We start from the raw sequence: 21,199 nt of genomic DNA, 5'->3' as shown, positions 1-21,199 counted from the left end.
AATATGGCGTCGGTTTATGACGTCATCAGCACTGGCCAGTATGTTGGGTTATATTTCGGAACACACCCCATGCCTCTGATTATGCTGGAAGCCAAAATGTTACCATTCAATTGAGGTTATATATTGAGATATTTTTAATATGCTCTTTAACAATATTCCCGGTACCTACTCTATACCTATACTGACAGTAAAATGGATCAATAAGCTTTAAATAGTAAATATACGCATATCACCATGATAGGTCAAAAGTTTAAAATAAAGAAAGTTGAAGCAAATAAATTCATGTGCAGGCTAAAAAAAATCATCATTTACTTTTGTCGGCATCAATCGCTTACGATTAAGGCAATTAATTAACGTTAGCTCAATAAGCAGCACAAATAAGAGTTTATCCTTTCAATTGCAGATATAACATACCTAGTATATATAGAATTTATAGGAAGTACCTAATCAAGCACACTCATGTATAAACAACTCTAAAAGCGACAATATTGTAAAAAGCAAAGCAACAAAATAAACTCAAGTCAATTAAACAAAAAAAAAAAAAAAACGTTGAACACTGATAACCTGCAGAAGAAAATATGCAATAAACAAAACAATCTAAACCGCTTCTACAAAGTTACTGACCATGGAAAGAACTCTTCTGTGTCGACACTTTTTCCTGGCTGACTGTTCAAAAGTTTAAAAATATATAACTTCATGTAATGCAAGTGAGTAAGAGAAATGACAAAACGAAAAGTGAATATGTGGTTTCGAAATGTTACAATGAGCCCATCCTTACATTTTACTCGATCAAATTCGACTAAAATAATGGTGGAAAAACTAGCGCCCTTAATACTGGTAATCTACTTTCATTGTTATGCAATAAGTACTTCTCGAATCGAAATTTTAAAGATTTTATTTTATTTTATTTAACAATGAAACTATACGGAATTTAAACATAAAAACAACAAGATATTCTAATAATTACAATGGTTTCTGAAAATCATTTGTTCAATAAAAAATCCAAGAAAAACGGAATAGAATTAGGTAAACAACGTGCTGCCATCTGTCAAGCTGCAGTTCTGAAGCTCTTGCGGTCTTTCATAACCTAAATTTTAAGTCATTTCAAATTGGTCAAAATTAATACACAATAACCGCAATTATTACACAAATCAAATTTATAGGTTTAAATTTCTCGAGAAACAATTACCGGAATCTGATATATGTATAATTTTGGCAATCGTAAATTTTAGGATTTTTAAGAACAATTAAAACTAAAAATCTAAGATTGGAAACATGATTGATTAATACAAAAAATACACGAAAAAAATATATTTGCGATACTAATATGTTAGCCATCTTGGTGTATTTTTTTCCTTATCGTGCATGATTAAAGATTTAATTACATCAAAATCTACAGTAAATTGAGCAAAATTATCATTTCCAAGTTCTCAAAAAATCACTTAAACCCCTAAAAACTAAATTGGACCGATTCCCGGTGCTATATTAGGGGGGCTAATAGCAGAAACCATTGTAGATTATTAATTATGTCCAGTAACTTAGCTTAACCATCTTAGAAAACAAACCAAAAAAATCGTTATTGGAATATGCTAGTTTTGTGCTGCTTCTCAAAGTTCGTTACCATCAAAAAATAATATTTTTTTCAATAATAAATTAGTATCGCCATTTCTAAATAAATTGATGCAAAATGTTTGTAGCATACGAAAAAAATTTCATATTTATTTGAAAATAGCAAGACTAAGTTACTAGACGTCTGTTTATTTCAGTCTCTAATCCACTGTTATAACACAGACGCGATAAAAAAGGACTGTGATGATTGTATATCTCAATAAAACTTGCTCATTAGTTCACAATTTCCTGTACAAAAAAAAATAGATTATCAACTGAAAGGACTTTATAATGTGGTATACGTATGTTAAATTGTATTTAACTCAATTTGCCCTAGAACGATAATCGATACAAACCACAATATTATTGCTTGGAGTCATAAACTCGTATTCCAAAACATTTCATGATTCTAACTATAGTATTTATACGTACAGGGTGTAACTGAAATAAGTGCCGAGCCTGCAGGAGATGACAAAACACTATAAAATTAAGTGAGCGCTTGTACGTTTGAAAGTACACAGTTTTCGAGGAAAAGTTTGAATAAGTAGACAAATGTCGTTCCGTTCCAACGCAACGCCGCATATAATCAAGCTGTAATTAGCAGTAGCGGCCTTTGGCACTAAGTCAGTGTATCACTGTAGAACGGTTGTTGCTATTACTGTTGACGACGTCATCTATTCTCTCAAGGCCAGTAGTTGGTTTGTTGTTGTTCGATATCGGGAATATAAAAAGCCATTCACAAAAGAACAGGGAGATGGAAACCGGGAAACAGACTTATTCAAACTATCGAATTGCACAGACTTTTAATTTTATTTTTAGATTTGATAGAAAGCAACCCCCAAAGTAGTACACTAAAAAATAGCACTAAACATTTACTCTTTTCATGTGATTATATGGCGAATTTTAAAAAGACGGTTGTTGCATCCTTACCATTTGCAGCAAGTGCAAACATTGCAACAAAGTGATTTTCAGCCGCAAGTCGATTAGTGTCAGTGGTTTCAGAGAAAAAGAGCTTCAGATTCCAATGTACGAGGGTGGATTGATAAGTTTCCGGCCTAACCAAGAGATGACGCCACTAGGCCTACCTTGAGGTGACATTCTATAGTACCATCCTTGGATAGCTTGTAGCTATAGTTTCAGCCCGATCTCCTTGCTAGTGTAGGTTTGACAGCACGCTGAACAAGACGCCTCTGTGGTTTTCGTAAAAATGGAAAAGCAGGAAAATCGTGCTGTCATCAAATACTTTTATTTGAAGGGGTTAACGCCGAAGGAAATTAAAAAAGAGATGGACTCAACACTGGGGACATCCTCCCCGTCATATTCAACCGTTAAGCAGTGGGTTTCCGAGTTTAAAAAGGGTCGTGTGAGCACCTCTGATGGGCCTCGCTCAGGACGCCCCGTTGAGGTCACAACTCCAGATATGATCGAAAAAATTCATCAAATAGTGCTGGGAGACCGCAGATTGAAAGTGCGTGAGATAGCTGAGACCTGTAAGATGTCATATGAACGTGTGCAACATATTTTGCACCAACATTTGCATATGGAAAAGCTCTGTGCAAGATGGGTGCCGCGTTTGCTAACAGTCGACCAAAAATTGATTCGAAAAAACATTTCTACCGCAAATTTGTCATTGTATAAGCGTAATCCAAGCGAATTTTTGCGTCGATTCGTAACCGTTGACGAAACGTGGGTCCACCACTACACTCCTGAAACCAAAGAACAGTCTAAACAGTGGATTGGACCAGGGGAACCAACTCCAAAGAAGGCAAAAACAATTTTTTCGGCGAACAAGGTTATGGCTACTGTTTTTTGGGATGCAAGAGGTATTATATACATTGATTACCTTGCAAAGGGTAATACTATCACTGGTCAATACTACGCAGACTTATTGCAACGTTTGAGCCACGAGGTGAAAATTAAACGACCTCATCTGGCGAAGAAAAAAATCTTGTTTCATCACGATAACGCACCAGCGCACACGTCAATCGTTGCGACGGCTAAAATCAACGATCTAAAGTTTGAATTGATGCCGCACCCTCCTTACTCTCCAGACCTAGCCCCGAGTGACTATTTTCTGTTCCCTAATCTCAAAAAATGGCTTGGCGGTAAGAGATTTGCGGACAATGAAGAAGTAATCGAAGCTGTAAATGGTTATTTTGAGGAGCTTGACGAATCAGTCTATAGAGATGGCATTAATAAACTGGAACACCGCTATGAGAAATGTATCAGCCTTGGAGGAGATTATGTTGAGAAATAAAAAAAAAAAATTTTTAAAAACCTTGTTTTTCTTGGTCTGGCCGGAAACTTATCAATCCACCCTCGTACATCATTGGTAGTCTGAACCTAACTTAATAACGTGCATGCCCGTCTGATGATCGCTGCGAAAGGAATTCGCCAAATGCCTGTTTTTACAAGAGTGAGATTAATAATTTTGATTGACGTTTTGAAGCATTGACGTGTTCTAGCACGCGGTTATAATTTCGAACAATTAGTAACCGGTAAGCGGTTGTTTATGTTTAATTTACGTCAAGAATCAGCAACTGGTGGGCCGCGGTAGGTCAAAAATTGGACTACATTCACATTGTCGAAGCGCGCCTACGACCGGAATCGGATTGTAATGTGTTGTGATTTTCTTAGAAATTTTGTTGTCCTTTAACCACATTTCTGCACTCACCATAAGATTCCCTATTGTATTAGTTGATACCCTATAAAGCTCTGCACTTACTTAAATTACACCCTTTTTATGTATGCAGCAAAGAGAGAAATGAATATCACTTTAGCTAATTATCTGAACAACCATCAAGTAGAAAAGACGTTAACATAGACTAATGATAATCATTTTATATTTGGTTTTTCAATATACATTGTGATTTTGACAAAATTAGACATATTAATAAAACATCATTTGTAAAACCGTTTTGTGTATCAACCCCTTCAATTCTCCCGGCATCAGTTTTATTACTTTTATATTTACGTTGGTGAAGGAATCGTATTTTTTTAGAAGAATAAAAAGTACGGTAACTAAAAAAGGTGTAAAATCATTTTGAACCTTAAGATCTCTTTTTAGAATAATAAGACTAATCGTAAAAATAAGAAATACTATTAGTACAGTGAATAAAGGTAAAAATTAACTATTACCTCTGATTTCGGTGAACCTCCATCGATTTGCATGAAAATTTGGGATTGAGTATATTTTAGCCTTAACTTCAAAAGTTACATATGCTCGACTTGCGCTTTTTGCATTTTAGGGGTGAAGTCAACCCCTCTTTTTAAAAATTGGGAAAATGCAGGATTAAGCATTCTGGAGTAAGTAATCTCGTTTAATTAGATAAAATAAATATTTTTCAACACTTATATGCATGATTTATGATTTTAATTAATTTTTCAACCCTTTTAGCAACCACCCCTTAAATCGAAAATCATGAAAAAATCATTTTTTCATCATGTATGTTTTGTGAGCATGTACCTATCGACACGTCTACTTCTTACTATCTATCTTTTTTCCTAATATACATACAAAATCTCTGCCCCAAAAAGTTTTCCAAAAAAATGTTATTGGATTTTTTACAATAACTCAATTAATTTTTACGATATCAGGTTCATCTAAAAACCATTTGAAAGGTAATTTCAAAAGCTATAAGTCCGTATCGTATTAATCGTTTAAAAACCTTATTTTTTAAAAGATAAAAGCTTAAAGGGTCCCGGTTACATGGTTCTCGCAATAAAATGTAGGGTTTAAAAGAAAAAACTGAAATCTTTCTTAAAAAACAAACTCAAATTTCGTTCTCTATTATTTTTTACGTATATCGAGTATTTTTTTAGTTATTATCTAAAGAAAATGAAATTTACGAAAATTTGAAGAATTCTGATTTTTTAAATCATAGATACTGTTTTTTTCAAAAATATGCATTCTAAACCGGTCAAAACAAAAGTCATTACTTATGCTAAAATAAAGAATGTCTTATAGGGATTATTATAAATTTTAATTTTTGTGGAAATGGCGTAGGTTTCATTTTTCACTTTTTCCTAAAAAATTCGAAAGGGTCCTCTTATTTTCATCATAACTTGCTTAATTTTGATGGTATCAACTTCTTCTACAGCTCCTTTGATAGGTATTTCTGAGTACTTTCAAAATTGTTTTGCAAGTATATTTTATAAAATGCATCGTTTTCCCGTTATTTAAGCTTGAATACTTAGATTTGAGTACTCTCAGGAAAAAAGTATACATTCAATTACCTATAGCTCACTTTGAATTAATATTAAAAGGTTTTTTAAGAATGGAGTTTTTTTGTTTTTTTATTAGCTTCAATTTTGGTAATGACAACTTTTTTGTAAAACCTTACAGTTTTTGAGTTATTTATGAAAAACCGCTTTAAAACATGCATTTTTTTCACGAAAATCAAAATCTTTGATCTTTAAAAACTCAAAAAGTATTGATTTATTTTAATAACTCTATACAACAAATTTTGTTTACAATTGGTCCCTCTATCGATTTCTGGGGTTATTTTTCATAAAATAATTTCCACCCCTGAGAAGGGGTGGTATCCACCCCCAGGGTAAATGCACAAGTTGGCATTATGACACTTTTGTTTCTTGAGGTATCCTTTAACTACTCACCAGTTTTCATGAAAATCGATGAAGGTTCAACGAAATCGGAGGTGAAAACCTTCAGTGACTGTACTATATACGTGTGCTGGACTCCAGTAAGCACATTTTTTTCCATAAGTATTTCTTATTCTTATTCTTATTCCGTATGACTGTCGGATAATCCTTAATATTTGCCCATAGACTGAATAGAAGAATATTTTTATTACAAGGGGNACCTTCAGTGACTGTACTATATACGTGTGCTGGACTCCAGTAAGCACATTTTTTTCCATAAGTATTTCTTATTCTTATTCTTATTCCGTATGACTGTCGGATAATCCTTAATATTTGCCCATAGACTGAATAGAAGAATATTTTTATTACAAGGGGTAAAATTTTTATGTTCAATTTACAATTACGACAAATCTCCTACCGGATTTTGTACATTTTTTGTTTCAACGTCACAAATTGAGTGAAATACGATTAAGTTTACATATTTAAAGATGAATGCAGGTGTATGTGTATATACGTACCCCAGCTGTACGGAGCCGAGGGTGCCATGACGGGCAAGACACTCTTCGCTTATCAGGGCTCGGGTCATAGATTCTGTGGGGTTTAAACCCCCCTCGTGCTGTTCAATAACACAAGAGATTAGCAAACAACTGGTATTTCGATAATTTTGCCTTGTGCGTTATTGTTCTTGTTAAAAAACGGGGAATGGTTGTTAGTAAATTATATATATATATTATATACAGCACGAAGAAGAGAAATGAAACTGCAATAAGTGCGTATGTACGCTATTTCTGTATTTATGTATATATACATAGCTGTAATACCGTGTGGTACTCGCTAAATTATTGTAAATGTGACACCCTCATGTACCTACATAAAGCATGACGTAGACTTGGGAATTTCGTATTATTTAAGAATACTGAAAAATGGATGGAAGAGGCGGGAATTACTCCGCAAGTGTTTTTTGATGAGAGCATGAGGTACAGTCGTGTGGGGTGGACGTAAAAAATTGAATATTACAAAAGAAATAAAAGCAACTTTATCAAACCGTAACCTAATCTTACCATTGATGGCGCCATGTGTAAAAGAATTCCATTTAAAAACACTGTGACACTCAACGATACGTGTCACAGTGCAAATTTGGGTGCCATAATTACAGTAATTGTACGATATTGATACCTGAAGTATAATAAGTATATATGTCAAACATATGTACTGCTATAGTTATGTAGGTATGTACACCCTTTTTATGTATGCAGCAAAGAGAGAAATGAATATCACTTTAGCTAATTATCTGAACAACCATCAAGTAGAAAAGACGTTAACATAGACTAATGATAATCATTTTATATTTGGTTTTTCAATATACATTGTGATTTTGACAAAATTAGACATATTAATAAAACATCATTTGTAAAACCGTTTTGTGTATCAACCCCTTCAATTCTCCCGGCATCAGTTTTATTACTTTTATATTTACGTTGGTGAAGGAATCGTATTTTTTTAGAAGAATAAAAAGTACGGTAACTAAAAAAGGTGTAAAATCATTTTGAACCTTAAGATCTCTTTTTAGAATAATAAGACTAATCGTAAAAATAAGAAATACTATTAGTACAGTGAATAAAGGTAAAAATTAACTATTACCTCTGATTTCGGTGAACCTCCATCGATTTGCATGAAAATTTGGGATTGAGTATATTTTAGCCTTAACTTCAAAAGTTACATATGCTCGACTTGCGCTTTTTGCATTTTAGGGGTGAAGTCAACCCCTCTTTTTANACCTAATCTTACCATTGATGGCGCCATGTGTAAAAGAATTCCATTTAAAAACACTGTGACACTCAACGATACGTGTCACAGTGCAAATTTGGGTGCCATAATTACAGTAATTGTACGATATTGATACCTGAAGTATAATAAGTATATATGTCAAACATATGTACTGCTATAGTTATGTAGGTATGTACATTTTTGTGAAATGGAGTATTTCTAAACTGGCCCCTTTTTAAATAATTTCATCGATAAAAAATCATTATTGAACCTGTTTGTATCTGGATAAGTGAAACGAATTTATAATTATATTAACACTTTTTTAAGTTTTGTTTTCTTATTACCAATAAATATATCAAACAAATTCCTGAATGTCTCTATATCAATGTTTTGCATAAATCGAAACAAATGTACAAACTTTCCCAAAAACAAAAAGTTCAAAGGTTTTGGGACATTTGAAACACGGCAGGTAGTTGTTTCTAACTCAGCCATTATCATCTACCTACTTTATCTAATAAAAACACCGTATGAGATGGCCTTTTGATTTACAGAAAGAAGCAATTTTCAACTTTTAGAATTTTGACAAAATATTACATATATTCCCTAGAAAGTCAGAGTCAGGCCTGCGGCTACACAAAGAACTAGATTTCAATTTTGCGTGAAGTTTCTTAATAGCATGACAACAACACCCGCTTAAGATCTTAAGCAATCAAACACAGGCATTCTTCCATTCATCAATTAGGCAAAAGCATTCTTCGGTTAATAAATCAACAAGATATAAAAAGGCAGCTACCGACTGCACATTCATTCCAACCAGGCACTGAGCTATACTGAAATTTATTCCACAAAGCAGGATCGCATTGGCATGTTTAGTCGATTAAATGTTTGAATTTGGACTATTACTAGAGCACAGATGCAAGGCTCGCAAACTAACAACCTATTCCTCTCTTTCTCATCCGAGAGGAGTCTAATGTGGAATGCTTAACGTTTAAATCTTAAAAAAAAAGGCGCTTCCCTCGACCAGCGGTATTTAATTTTCTGCGACAGAAAATGTCCCCTCATTTAGTCACGAATTAAACATTCCACAAGAGAGCAGTATAATGCGGGATGCGTAGCGAAACAGAGCGGTTCTGTATCTCGCTTTTAGAACAAACAAAATAGCTCAAAACCCCAACCCCAAAACACGACACTGTAGTTGTCCGAAGCACTTTTCTGAAGATCACTTCAGTCCCTGAAGAAGGTAACCTTGTTACCGAAAAGTGCTTTGGACAACTACAGTGTCATGTTTTGGCGTTCGGGTTTGAGCTATTTTGTTTGTTCTACAACAACCGCCAAAGTTTTTCCAATCTTCATATCTCGCTTCTGTTTAAATCTTGAAAATACGGCAATTCCCTCGGCCAGCAGTATTAAATTTTCTGTGCCAGAAGACGTCCACTCATTTTTTCACGAGTTAACATTCCAGAAAACAGAGGTTTAGTGAAGAAGTATGCTGCGGGACATAGAGCGGTTGAGTATCTTGTTTCTGTTTCAATCTTAAAAAAGTGGCGCATCCCTCGACCAGCGCTTATCTATTTAAATCTTGAAATATAGCGCTTCCCTCGATCAACAGTATTAAATCTTCTGCGCCAGAAGATGTCCCCTCATTTTGTCCCGAGTTAACATTCCACAGGAGAGGAGTCTAGTGAAGGAGCCACAGTTGAACAAAACGGTTCTATATCTTCTTTCTGTTTATATCTTGAAAAACCAGCGCTTTTAAATTTTCTGCTGTAGAAGATGTTCCGTTATTTTCTCTCGAATAAAACATTCCAAACGAGAGGAGTATAATAAGGACTACGTAGCGGAGCAGAGTAGCTCTGTATATCGCCTCTGTTTAAAATTTGAAGAAATGGTGCATCCCTTGACCAGAGCCTTTAAATATTCTGCTCCAGAAGATGTCTCCTTACTTTCTCACGGATTAAACATTCCACAAGAGAGGAGTCTAATTCGGAGTACGTAGCGAAACAGAGTACTTGTGTATCTTGCTGCTGATTAAATCTTGAAAACAAAAGCGCATCCCTCGACCAGCGCTTTCAAATTTTCTGGTCCAGAAGATTTTCACGAATTAAAAATTCCACAAGAGAGGAGTCTGCTGCGGAGTGCGTAGCGGAACAGGCACTTATGTATCTAGCTTCTGATAGGAGTTTAGTGAAGGGGTGCCTAGCGGAACAGAGCGGTTCTGTATCTTCTTTCTGTTTAACCTTGAAGAAATGGCGCTTTCTTCTAACAGCGGTATTCAATTTCTTACGCCAAAAGATGTGCCCTCACTTAAACAATTAAACATTCAACAGCCAGGTTGACGTATACTGTAATGTTCGTGGGTTTAACAGAATTACTTCTAAGACTGACAACGACAAAAACTATTTATTTACACTAATTATTAATATATCACTATTCACTGCTCTATTTATTTTACTGCTATCACTGTCAATTTATTTCTCGACTCACTTCTGCAACGATAAATTTATTTCTCCTCTTTCCGGCGATCGTCTCTTCCGTTAAATACTCTTTTGCTTCCTTTCGGGAACCTTCTCGAGCCGTCCGGAAAAGTTTCTTTTTCTTTGAACTGTTTAATTGCTTTCCCAGAACGCAGGTACGACACACATTTACAAATACGGCGCACATGAAGAAAGGCGCCCGCTGCTAGTCGGCGAATCGATAAGCCGTTCACACACACGTGTGCCTGATCGCACACAGACACGCTTGTGCTCGCTACAATATAACAGTAACAATGAAGGTTAGAATTTATGTCATTTTCAAATATCATTACTAATGTACTGTTTTTTTCCTTATTCATGATATTTTTTCTCATAACCACATTATCATTGTTGCTGCCGGTATCAAATATTGAAAAGAAATAAAATAACATAATTTAGATTGATCTTATTACTACTTCTTTTAACAACTAAAAGGAGCCACTTTGTTCATAGTATATATTCGCACTCGACGAGCGTTTGTTACATCTACTTTTCAGTAAAATGGAAAGTAATTACTTAGTCATTTTCCAGGAATTTGTTTGATATACTTTTCACCTGATTTAGTTGAATATCTATACCTTAATTGTCTGTATTTGTAATGTGAAATATAACTGTACAATGTTCATGTGTATCAATAAAATAACTTGATAAGTTTCACATGTAGTATAAATATGTAATGATATAAATAAAAAGTGGGAGCACACAAATGTCACCAAACAGATTTGTAAGAAAGTTTAGTAAGCCTCATACAGTGCAATAAAAAAAAAAACCATCACAAACAGCAAAAACAAATTCACCCGTTATACCGTCACCGTTAATAAAATAAAAAACAACAAATCAAATGCCTTAAAAATACTGTTGATTCAACGAAAATTGGCTTCATTAAAATACAACTTATTAAAGCAAAATATTATAATCTGTTGAACGAAAAACAATCTCAAATTTAAATGAGTTACTAACTTACTATTGGGGAGGTGGTCGGTTGAGAAATTAATAGTAGAAGCGAAATAAAACAAACGAAAAAATAATTTCTTCAATACAGCACAAATATGAAGCGACAAATATCTGAAATATTCTATGGTGAAAAATAACGACAAAAGCTGCAAAGCTAGGCCTCGATAATCGATATATATTTGGATATTATTTATAATTATACTGTAAGCAAACAATTTATTTCATTTATTATATATACATAGAAAGCAATCAAATGGATTTCTATAGAACTGAACTAAACAAAACACTAAAATTTAAAAAAATAAAATAAAAAATAATAATAGAAAAGTTTAGAAAATTTTAAACGCGTTCCGATAAGTAAGGTGTTATTTTTTTTAACGTTTTCGTCTGGAAATTTGAATTTCAGTGTTTTATTCAGATAGGTACTTACCTAATATTGCATAAAATAGTAAATAATACCGGTAAATAACGATTCTGTTTAAAACTGTTTCCTTTCCAATATAAATCATTAAAAACACGTTAATAGATACTAAATATCGTATATAAACAACGTTAAATGATTTATTTATCGGAACTACTGAACGTGTATCGCAATTTCGAACTTATTTGCTCTCATCAGCACCCCTATACAAATTTCAACTACATAAAAACTGCAGTAATTGGCAATCAAACTTAAGCTTTATTATTTTGAATAAATCATAAATCTACGACTATTACAGCTGAATTTACGAAAACAGTCGGTTAAACGGCAAATATCTACCACTCATTTTGAATTAAGAACTAGATTCACGAAAAACAAAACATTGAAAATACCACGAAATACATTCCAATGCCAATTTATCTGAATCTTGAGCGATAACAAATATTGCCACAATGTTTTTGACACACCTATGAATAGGTATATTTTTATCTCGTTATACTATGCACACTAGTAGCACCATATGATCGTATCTTTGTGACTGCAACGTGTTTACCGGATTTACTACACCAAAAACAATTCTGATGTAACATTTCCAAAAAAAAAAAAACTTTTCCTACATGTCGGTGCCTCTCTTGTCTCAATTTTATCCCTTATATGATCTTCACATTGTTTATGCAACGAAAATCCACCAATAAGTTTTCACCTCCCTTTCTTATCTCATCGTGAGTCGTCAGTCATAAAATAAATTTAAAAATACTAATTATTGCTCCATGCATGATTTAGTATTATAATTCAAGATAGAGGGTAGTGCTTAATCCTATGATGGACTGCTTTTGTAAACCACATAGTATTAATAAAACTTAAGAATTCAAGATGTTTTACCCTTTACTGGAGTTTTTGTGCACCTTAACGGTATATTTCAACTGCTTTGTGTAAGTGCGTTTGTTCATGTACCTATATAGGTATTTGATTTTCACAGTAACATAAATGTCTCTGGTTCTTAAGATAAAATCAATTAATATACACATTTTTCGATATTACATTCAGATGCTGCTTCAAAAACTAGTGAAAATGTCGTATGAATTATTTGATATTTTCCCATATTGTATCACGCATATATCGCAACTTCAATTACTCATATCTGATCCTAAACATATACTCATTTTTAAATTTTATATATTGAGCATACGCATTTAGTACTTAGTTTAAAATAAAATTTGAGGGTGCAAAAATGGACGACTTTTGCGGTTACTCATTAAATCATATTTTATAAAATTCCTCGTGCAGAAAAGTTTCTGTGTATGTATACATATAGAAATAAGTGCGGAGCTTGCAGGAAGTGATACAGCACTATAAAACAATAAAATTAAGTAAATGTTTGAAGATCCGAATATTCACCGTATTCTAGGAAAATACAGGCAACGGACAGTACGACTCGGGTAAATCGCGCTGAGAAATACGACAACGCAACGCCACGTTCAATCAACTGGTAACTAGCAATATCAGTCATTGGCACTAAGTCAGTGTGTGAATGTAGGATGGTTTGTGTTACTACTGTGAACGATGTCATCTCTTCATTCATGGCCTGCAGTCGGGATTGGAGCAGATACAAGAGGTCATTCAAGAGACTAGAGGATGGAAATCGGGAAACAGGCTTACTCGAGCTACTGAATTACCAAGTTTTAAAATTTTTATGTGCAGAACCGTGTGGTGGTCACTGCAAAGGAAATTCGCCTTATAACTGACCCATTTGTGCATGTGGCAAATAATTTTGATAGACGTGTCTTGAAACCTGTGCAGATTTTGCTAGCGGTCAAGAACAATTCTAATTTCGAACAATTTTTGTAGTTTACATGTGTATTGTAGCTAGCACGAGCGTGTTTGTGTACGATCGAGCACACGAGTGCGTGAACGGCTTATCGATTCGCGACTAGCCGCGGGCCGTTTTCTTCATGTGCGCCGTATTTGTAAATGTGTGTGTCGTACCTACGTTCAGGGAAAGCAGTTAAACAGTACAAAGAAAAAATAAACTATCCAGATGTTTCCAGAAAGTTCCCGAAAGTAAACAAAAGTGTATTTAAAGGAAGAGACGATCGCCGAGAAAAGAAGAAATAAATTGACCGTTGCAGAAATGAATCCAGAAATAAATTGACAGTGATAGCAGTGAAATAAATAGCGCAGTGAATAGTGATATATCAACAGTAGTGTAAATAAATAGAATAATTCATAACTTAAGTTTCGTAATAATTTAATAGTCGTTTTAAGTTCTTTAATAATTAGTGTCTTAGAAGTAAATTTTGTTAAACCCACGAACATTACAGTATTTTTCAATAACTCATTGATATGTATGTGGCAAGTTGTTTATGTTTGCTTTAGTCGTTGCATAACCGGCATTGTTTACATACATAGTTTACTTTCCATCAGTTCTTATCGTAATTTGTTGTACTCAAAAATTTAGTTACAATACACCAACGTTGCGAAATCACATCCAGGACCGGCTTCGAATTGTAAATTGTTGTGGGTTGTTTAAAAAAAAACTTTGTGAACTTAACAACGCTGTTATACTCACTGTGCGATTTGTTATTACATTTAGTTGACACCCTCCAAAGCTCCGCACTTATTTCCCTGTATAATAAGTAGAAACGATAATGTAATAACTTATTACTAATAAGTAATAAGAACTGTTCTGTAAACTCATGTATGCCTAGTTGCATACCAATTAACTTAACTTCACCAAGGCGCAGACTCAAAAAGTCAAGATAGCCTGTAAACCAATAAGGTATTCAGTGTAATTGTACACTAGGGCGACATGTACTCGGTTTCCCCGGGCGCCAATATCAACATGACTGGCTGCGCCTTTGTCAACTGTGAAGGTAGTTCAGTTAATGTTTGTTTAACGTTTGATAAAATTCGTTATTGGTGTTTCTATTTTCCGTATGAATTTTGTTGTTTTGATTTCAGGACAGCTGTTTGTTATTGCCGCGTATTTATACCCCCCACTAGGAACACGCTTCAATCAATAGTATAAATATAAGGTAATAACACACAACGCAGAGATTTCATATCTGATTTATTTTGTTGCATACCCTTCGAATAAAATCGCGTAAATGTTTATTTATTTGCTTGTATATTAATAACATGTTTAAAAAGGCTCTTTTAAACGTTTATTGGTTTTGCTTTAAAATCGAAATGTCTATCACAGTGTTAAATTTAAACTTTGCTCAAATACAGCGTGTCTATAAACGATCCAACTATTTAAAAATTGAACGGGACGCAAATGAAGCGAGGAGGAAAGGGTAAGTACGCGCTGCCCACTAGATAGAACCGTATATTTTTATTTGATTCATTATCGTCATTCATTCGCGTTCATCAGTTATTTCGACGCCATTATCGATTTCACAATATTACGTTGATACAAACATTCAACAGTAATAGACGAAACACTATAGGCGACATCCGTCATAACCATCTAATACCAGCAAAACCCCTTGGATACATCGAGTTACTTGCTAATTCCGTATGACTACTACCTCTGGAAGCGTCAGTCTCTTTTAGGATTATCTTGATCGACCATTCAGCTTCAAAATTCGGATTGTGCAATTTCTGGATGAAAATGATTATGTCAAGGGTCTGAATTACGTAATAAGAGATTCAACAATTTTCCGTCTTCCAACAGTATTACTTACATCAACGTCCATTGCACAGCTTTAAAATAACCGTGTGGATCGCCACGCGAGTTAATTGCATTAGTGAGCCATATTTTTTGAGAACTGTGAAATCGGAGCAGTTACAATAACTTATGCATACAATATTATCATTATAAGCAATTTCTTTGCTCCTCAATTGCAGCAAGGTGAACATAACTTTGTCAAGACGGAGCCACGTCGCATACCACTAACGAGTCTTTGGCGACAGTGCACGAGTTGTTTCCTGAAAAGTTGATTTTACGAAGAGGCGACGTTAAGTGGCCTACCTAGGAGCCGATCAAATTTTTTCTTGTAGAGTTATCGATAAAAATCCTAGAAATTTGACAAATTTAAAAAAGGAATATTAAAGAAAAGGTCGGACTGATTCCTTGACAAGTTTTCGATAAACTTCTCGAAAGATTTGAGGAGTGGTACCGCCAACAAAGGGGCTATCATTTAAACAATATTATCTTGAAAATTTCGTATTGCAATTATAATCAGTTTTACTTTTTCCGATTTTCAATAGTTGGATAATTCTGAGACACCCTGTATTTGAAACATCTTCTCATGATATGACGTCACAGTTGAGGGGCAAACCTCCGAGGTTGACTATGTATACATATGATAATATTCTAGGATTTCAGAAAAAAATGTATTCAAATAAAACCAACAGATCTGCACATGACCCTAATCACACCCAATAAGTAGAAACTTACGAAACGAATTAAAAGAAAAAAATGATATTAAATAAAAGTATAAAAACCAAAAAAAGAAATCAGGAGAAATTCAACGATTTGTTTTTAAAAGGGTTTTTTTTATAATCACAATTTTGACGAAAATGCATAACATTGAAAGCAACGTTTTATATCTCAACCACTTCATTTTTTATTCTATCTTATCAGAATGAAATCATGGATATATTAAATCTTTGTACGCAATAACTAGTGTACACTATTTTTTGTTACGATGGTTTACCCCTCAGTTACACCATTAAACGAATTATTTAGTAGACAATACACTACTTACACACTGCACTTTTAAGTTTACAAACTACCTCTATTCCTCAATTTCTCACAATAAACAAAGTAGTTAGTAAAAAAAACGTGCAGCATCACTATTTTCAACGTAAGTCAGTGAGACAACAGGTCCGATTAATTAGTTATATAATATATACAAGGTGTCCCGCAATTTATTGTGAAAAAGTGAAAATAACGAGAGATGAAACAAAAAGCATTTCAATAGTCAGGCAGTAAGCATTCGGAACCCATAAACAACCAGCATATGGGGATTTCTGCCTCTGCATAATCACCCTCAACTTTCATTTTTGAAATGGCACCTCTAATATTGATTTATAGAAACGAAACCACTATGCAATGCGGAATTTAAAGGTACGGAACCGTTTGAAAAATAAACGTTCAGGATGGCTACATAGGGACGGTTTCCCCCCAGATGGTGGTTGTTTTGTATATTGAAGTGGTTTTTGTTTTATCCCTCTATCATTTTCACTTCATGCGCTATGGCTTTGGCGATAAATTGTGGGACACCCTGTATATATACAGGATAGTCCATTAAGCGCGCCTTGGTCTCTGGCGGTCTTGCCGTTAAAATTGGAAGAAAATGTTTCCAATAAAAAATGTCCCTGGTCAAACGATCCATCTACGGAAAATAATTTCAGAGATAACGGACTTCCGGATATACCGGAAGTTTACGTCAGCTGCCTTATTTTAAATGTATATTATTACATTTTTGAATTCGGCATCGATTTTAATGTCCAGTTTGTTAAGCATAGTTTTTGCCTGTGCGGTATGTTTTTTGGAGTTATTTAGTAATTTCTAGAAAATTTGACGTTTGTAATACCTTACTAAATTTTTAATATCTCGGAAATTATACTCGATAAAAAGATGCGGTTGTTATTGTTGAAAAGAGCATGAAACGCACTTGGCTTTCCATTTAAAAATTTCTTTCAAAGCACATTAAATCATTACACTAGTAGTAATGTTCAAATTTTGAATGTTTCAAACATCAATAACTCATTTTTTTTTTTTTAATGGGAAGCTATGTTCATTTTGACATCATAGGATGCAAAATTAAATTCTGAATTCAAAAATGTAATAATATACGGTGTGTTCCATTTAAAATAAGGCAGCTGATGTATTTCCGGGATATCCGGAAGTCCGCCATCTCTGAAATTAATTTCTGCAGATGGATGATTTGACCAGAAAACATTTTTACATTTTTTATTGGAAACATCTTCTTCCAATTTCAAAGGCAAAACCGCTAGAGAGCAAGGCGCGCTTAATAGACTACCCTGCATATATATTTTGTATAAGTTAGATTGGAGAAATTACACATCGATTAGGTACAGGGAAAATCGACTGATTTGCTTGCCTCAATGCTGTCCGCAGATTACTCTTATCAACCACGAAGTAAATGTGCTGTAAGAATCAAAACATAATCACTGCTTTAGTTATTTTAGAAAAACATAGGTAGTAGGTATGTGACATTTGTTATTATGTACTATTAAAAGTAAACGGAATGGTTATTGTTATGTACTATACAATGCACTTGCACACATACTACATATTTAAAAAGATTGAAAGAAAACTGCAGTTAACATACACATTACATTTCTACTACCACTCCTGTTTTATTTGTCAGTTGTAAACAGGTACGTATATGCGATTGCAAGAATGTATAATTAATCTGATTATCTGAACATTTGGACTGTAGAATTGATAATAATATCGATAATTAAAAACATGAAGGGACTATGGAAGAATAGCTGCTCAATCCCGCTAAGGATAGATTTAAACAGTTAGCTGTGAGTCTTGCAACTAACAGACAAGACACCAACGTGAGCGATTGGATCGGAAGTTCGGGATTACTGAAGACGGAGAACTTTGATCATGAGTATTTTTTACACAATTAGACTGTCGGTATTATGGATTACCCAGACATTACTGTCTTTATTTAGGAAGACCTATCGGTTATAATATTTAATTGCAAAGTGGCTAAACGTCCGGCGGAATTGCTTATAACAGGAAACATTCCGCAGTTATTTTAATCGCAAGCGCAAATAATTAATTCTTTTATTTAGTTAAATATCAAATAAAGACTAGAGTCGTATTTGGTAAGCATAGAAAACGTCTGGCCGTCGTAATTTTCAACAAACGGAAATGGCCTACTGGTATCGCTGATCGGCTGCCATGCAGACGGGTCCGGTTTCCACGCTCGACCGATACTCTAACTTTTTCTTATTTTATGTTTATTAAACATTCACTAAGTTATTTTTTAATATTAAATATATTAACTGAAGAAAGCTCGTTACCCCATGTTGTACACGGCGGAATTGAAAAATATACATCACTATTCCAATACGCATGCTTAAACGATGAAATTATCGGTGAACGTTGAACGTAGTGGCATTTCATCCCCATACGATAGACTTTTCCTTAAAGTACGGACGTTTAGCCACACTTTTTTATTTATCAACAGCAACGGTTGTACATAGGGTGATTGATCTATGCTGTTCATTAGAAGGCACGAAAAGTGGTATGGAATTGAAACTTCGCGAGTAGAAGGGCTCTATACACCTAATGAAAATACACATTCTCAAAATTGCAGAACTCTACCGGAAGAATGACACTACTTATTTACTTTAAACGGAATGACCAATTTTACTTTTAGAACTACAATAGGAAAATTGGTTCATGTAAAAATCCAGCAGTAATATATCGACGGCAAACACTGAAAAATTAGTAGATCCCTATAGTAGTAGTCGTTGTAATAGTTTAAACGTTCAGAGTTTAGGTTTAGTTTATAGCCCAAGGAAATTAGCATTTGACAAACCGTTCAAGAGACTTTTGACAAATTTCACGCGAAACAGTAGGTCGTATTTATAAAAACAAAGCATTTAAGTACTTTCAAATAAAAGGTAGAAGCAAATGGTAAAAATAAAAGCTTTTGCTACAATTCGTATTCATAATGCAAGGAAATGCATCGGATTAATAAAGTAAAACGTACAGATTAGCCCCTACCGATTTCGACAAACTAATTCAAATTTGCATTGTGCAATCAACATTTTTTGTTTTCTGTCTACACGTAAAAAGCCTGAAGTATTTATAAAATTTAGGTTAACCACCTTGCAGACCTTTTGAGCTGGAACGTAGACCCGTAAATAGTTCTACAAAAATCTACTCAAAAAGTTAGGCTAAGTTATGATTGCATAAGTTTTTGTAAAAGCCTAAAGCTTTATACATATAAATATGGATTTCTTGATAATGTTCACCGGTAACCTTTACGATTTCAATAAATAAAAAAAAAATTTGAGTGTTTCATTCCCACCACGAGGAATCCTTTCGAACTACACTTTAATACAAAGCGAACAAATGGCCCTTTTTAGCAACAGTATAAAGATATTCTATACAGTAGGTTCACTTCGCAGTCACGCTTCATCAAGAAGCTTCCCGCTAAGCAAGGGCGGTTTTATACAGTGCCATCGTGAACCCGCAGTACAAATATATTTTTTATCTATACTCTTTACTAAAGCTATTAAACAGTCCTCATATATAGCGAGTTCAACGCACATAAAATTAATTTATGACCGCCTGCAAAAAAAAACAGAATTTTAGGCCAGATAAAAAGAGCGATCATACTGTATATCTTTATAGAGTGCTTCGGCCATCTTTTAGGAATCGGAGAAAGAGTGAGAGGAGTGATTAGGGAGAGAAATACGAAACGGACGAAATCAAGACAGAATAAAAATGAAAGATTTGAGTGTTTGTCGCCGCAACGACACAGGCATATCATAAGACGATTATGTAATCAGAACAGGTTAAAAAAATCAGGGCAGGCTGAAAGACGAATTTTTGCTCTTTTTTGCAATATCTTCTTTAATTTTAATTGTAGAAGGTACTACATAAAACTAAACACACCGAAACAGTACCTTCTTGTCTACTTTCATCAAGTACCTAGTAGTTATCAATTCTTTTTCCTTCCTAAACGCATAAAATCCGGATGAGATTTTTAGTAATTTATTCTTTTTTTTTCCCCAATACTTATAGAGTATAATAGAAACCGACTGGCAACGTCTTACTTCAATTCTAAAAAATAACTAAAAATACTGAAAACCATTTAGTTATTATTTGATGAAAATTCATCACGAATACTACCGAATTGATATACTTCCACCAAAAGAAATTTATCTTCGCATATGTTTCGCACGCATCAAAGGCTTCTTCAATAGGTTTTACATGAAAATTAAACTATGTTTACACGATTTTTTCGTAAACACTACTGGCAGTAAAATAAATAGAGCATACAAAAAATTAATAATTAATACTAATAGAATTAATTAATCAATTAATACTAACAGAAAGTGGGAGGTCAGGGTTCGATTTCAGACCGATTGAATACATTTTTTTTAATTATTACTAGATAAAATAAAACGACTAAGGCAAAGCTAGTGCCGATACATTTTTTTTATCGACTTTTGAATTAAAGTGGAATAGATTAAAACAAATGCCATATAAACGCCCTTCCCGAATATAAAATTGCTTCCACTGTATCTTTTAGCGTTTTCTCTTGTTTTAATACCACTTTTTTATCAAAATGTTTAAACAATCAATAACTTATTAAATTACATTATG

At 33.9% G+C, this 21,199-nt stretch overlaps 1 protein-coding gene across 1 annotated transcript in view; it reads right to left on the bottom strand.

Annotated features, from left to right (window-relative positions):
• Positions 1–21,199, bottom strand: part of LOC108735991 (V-type proton ATPase 116 kDa subunit a) — a 55,316-nt gene that overhangs the window by 17,152 nt on the left and 16,965 nt on the right. The window contains exon 4 of the mRNA XM_025976450.1: positions 6,729–6,826. Within this exon, the coding sequence (XP_025832235.1) occupies positions 6,729–6,826 (98 nt within the window). The remainder of the gene's footprint in view (positions 1–6,728; positions 6,827–21,199) is intronic.

Source organism: Agrilus planipennis, unplaced genomic scaffold (assembly GCF_000699045.2).
Source record: "Agrilus planipennis isolate EAB-ADULT unplaced genomic scaffold, Apla_2.0 scaffold75, whole genome shotgun sequence".
Taxonomy (NCBI): domain Eukaryota; kingdom Metazoa; phylum Arthropoda; class Insecta; order Coleoptera; family Buprestidae; genus Agrilus; species Agrilus planipennis.
Note: the sequence above shows the minus strand (reverse complement) of the source record. Positions and strands in the feature narration are given on the sequence as shown.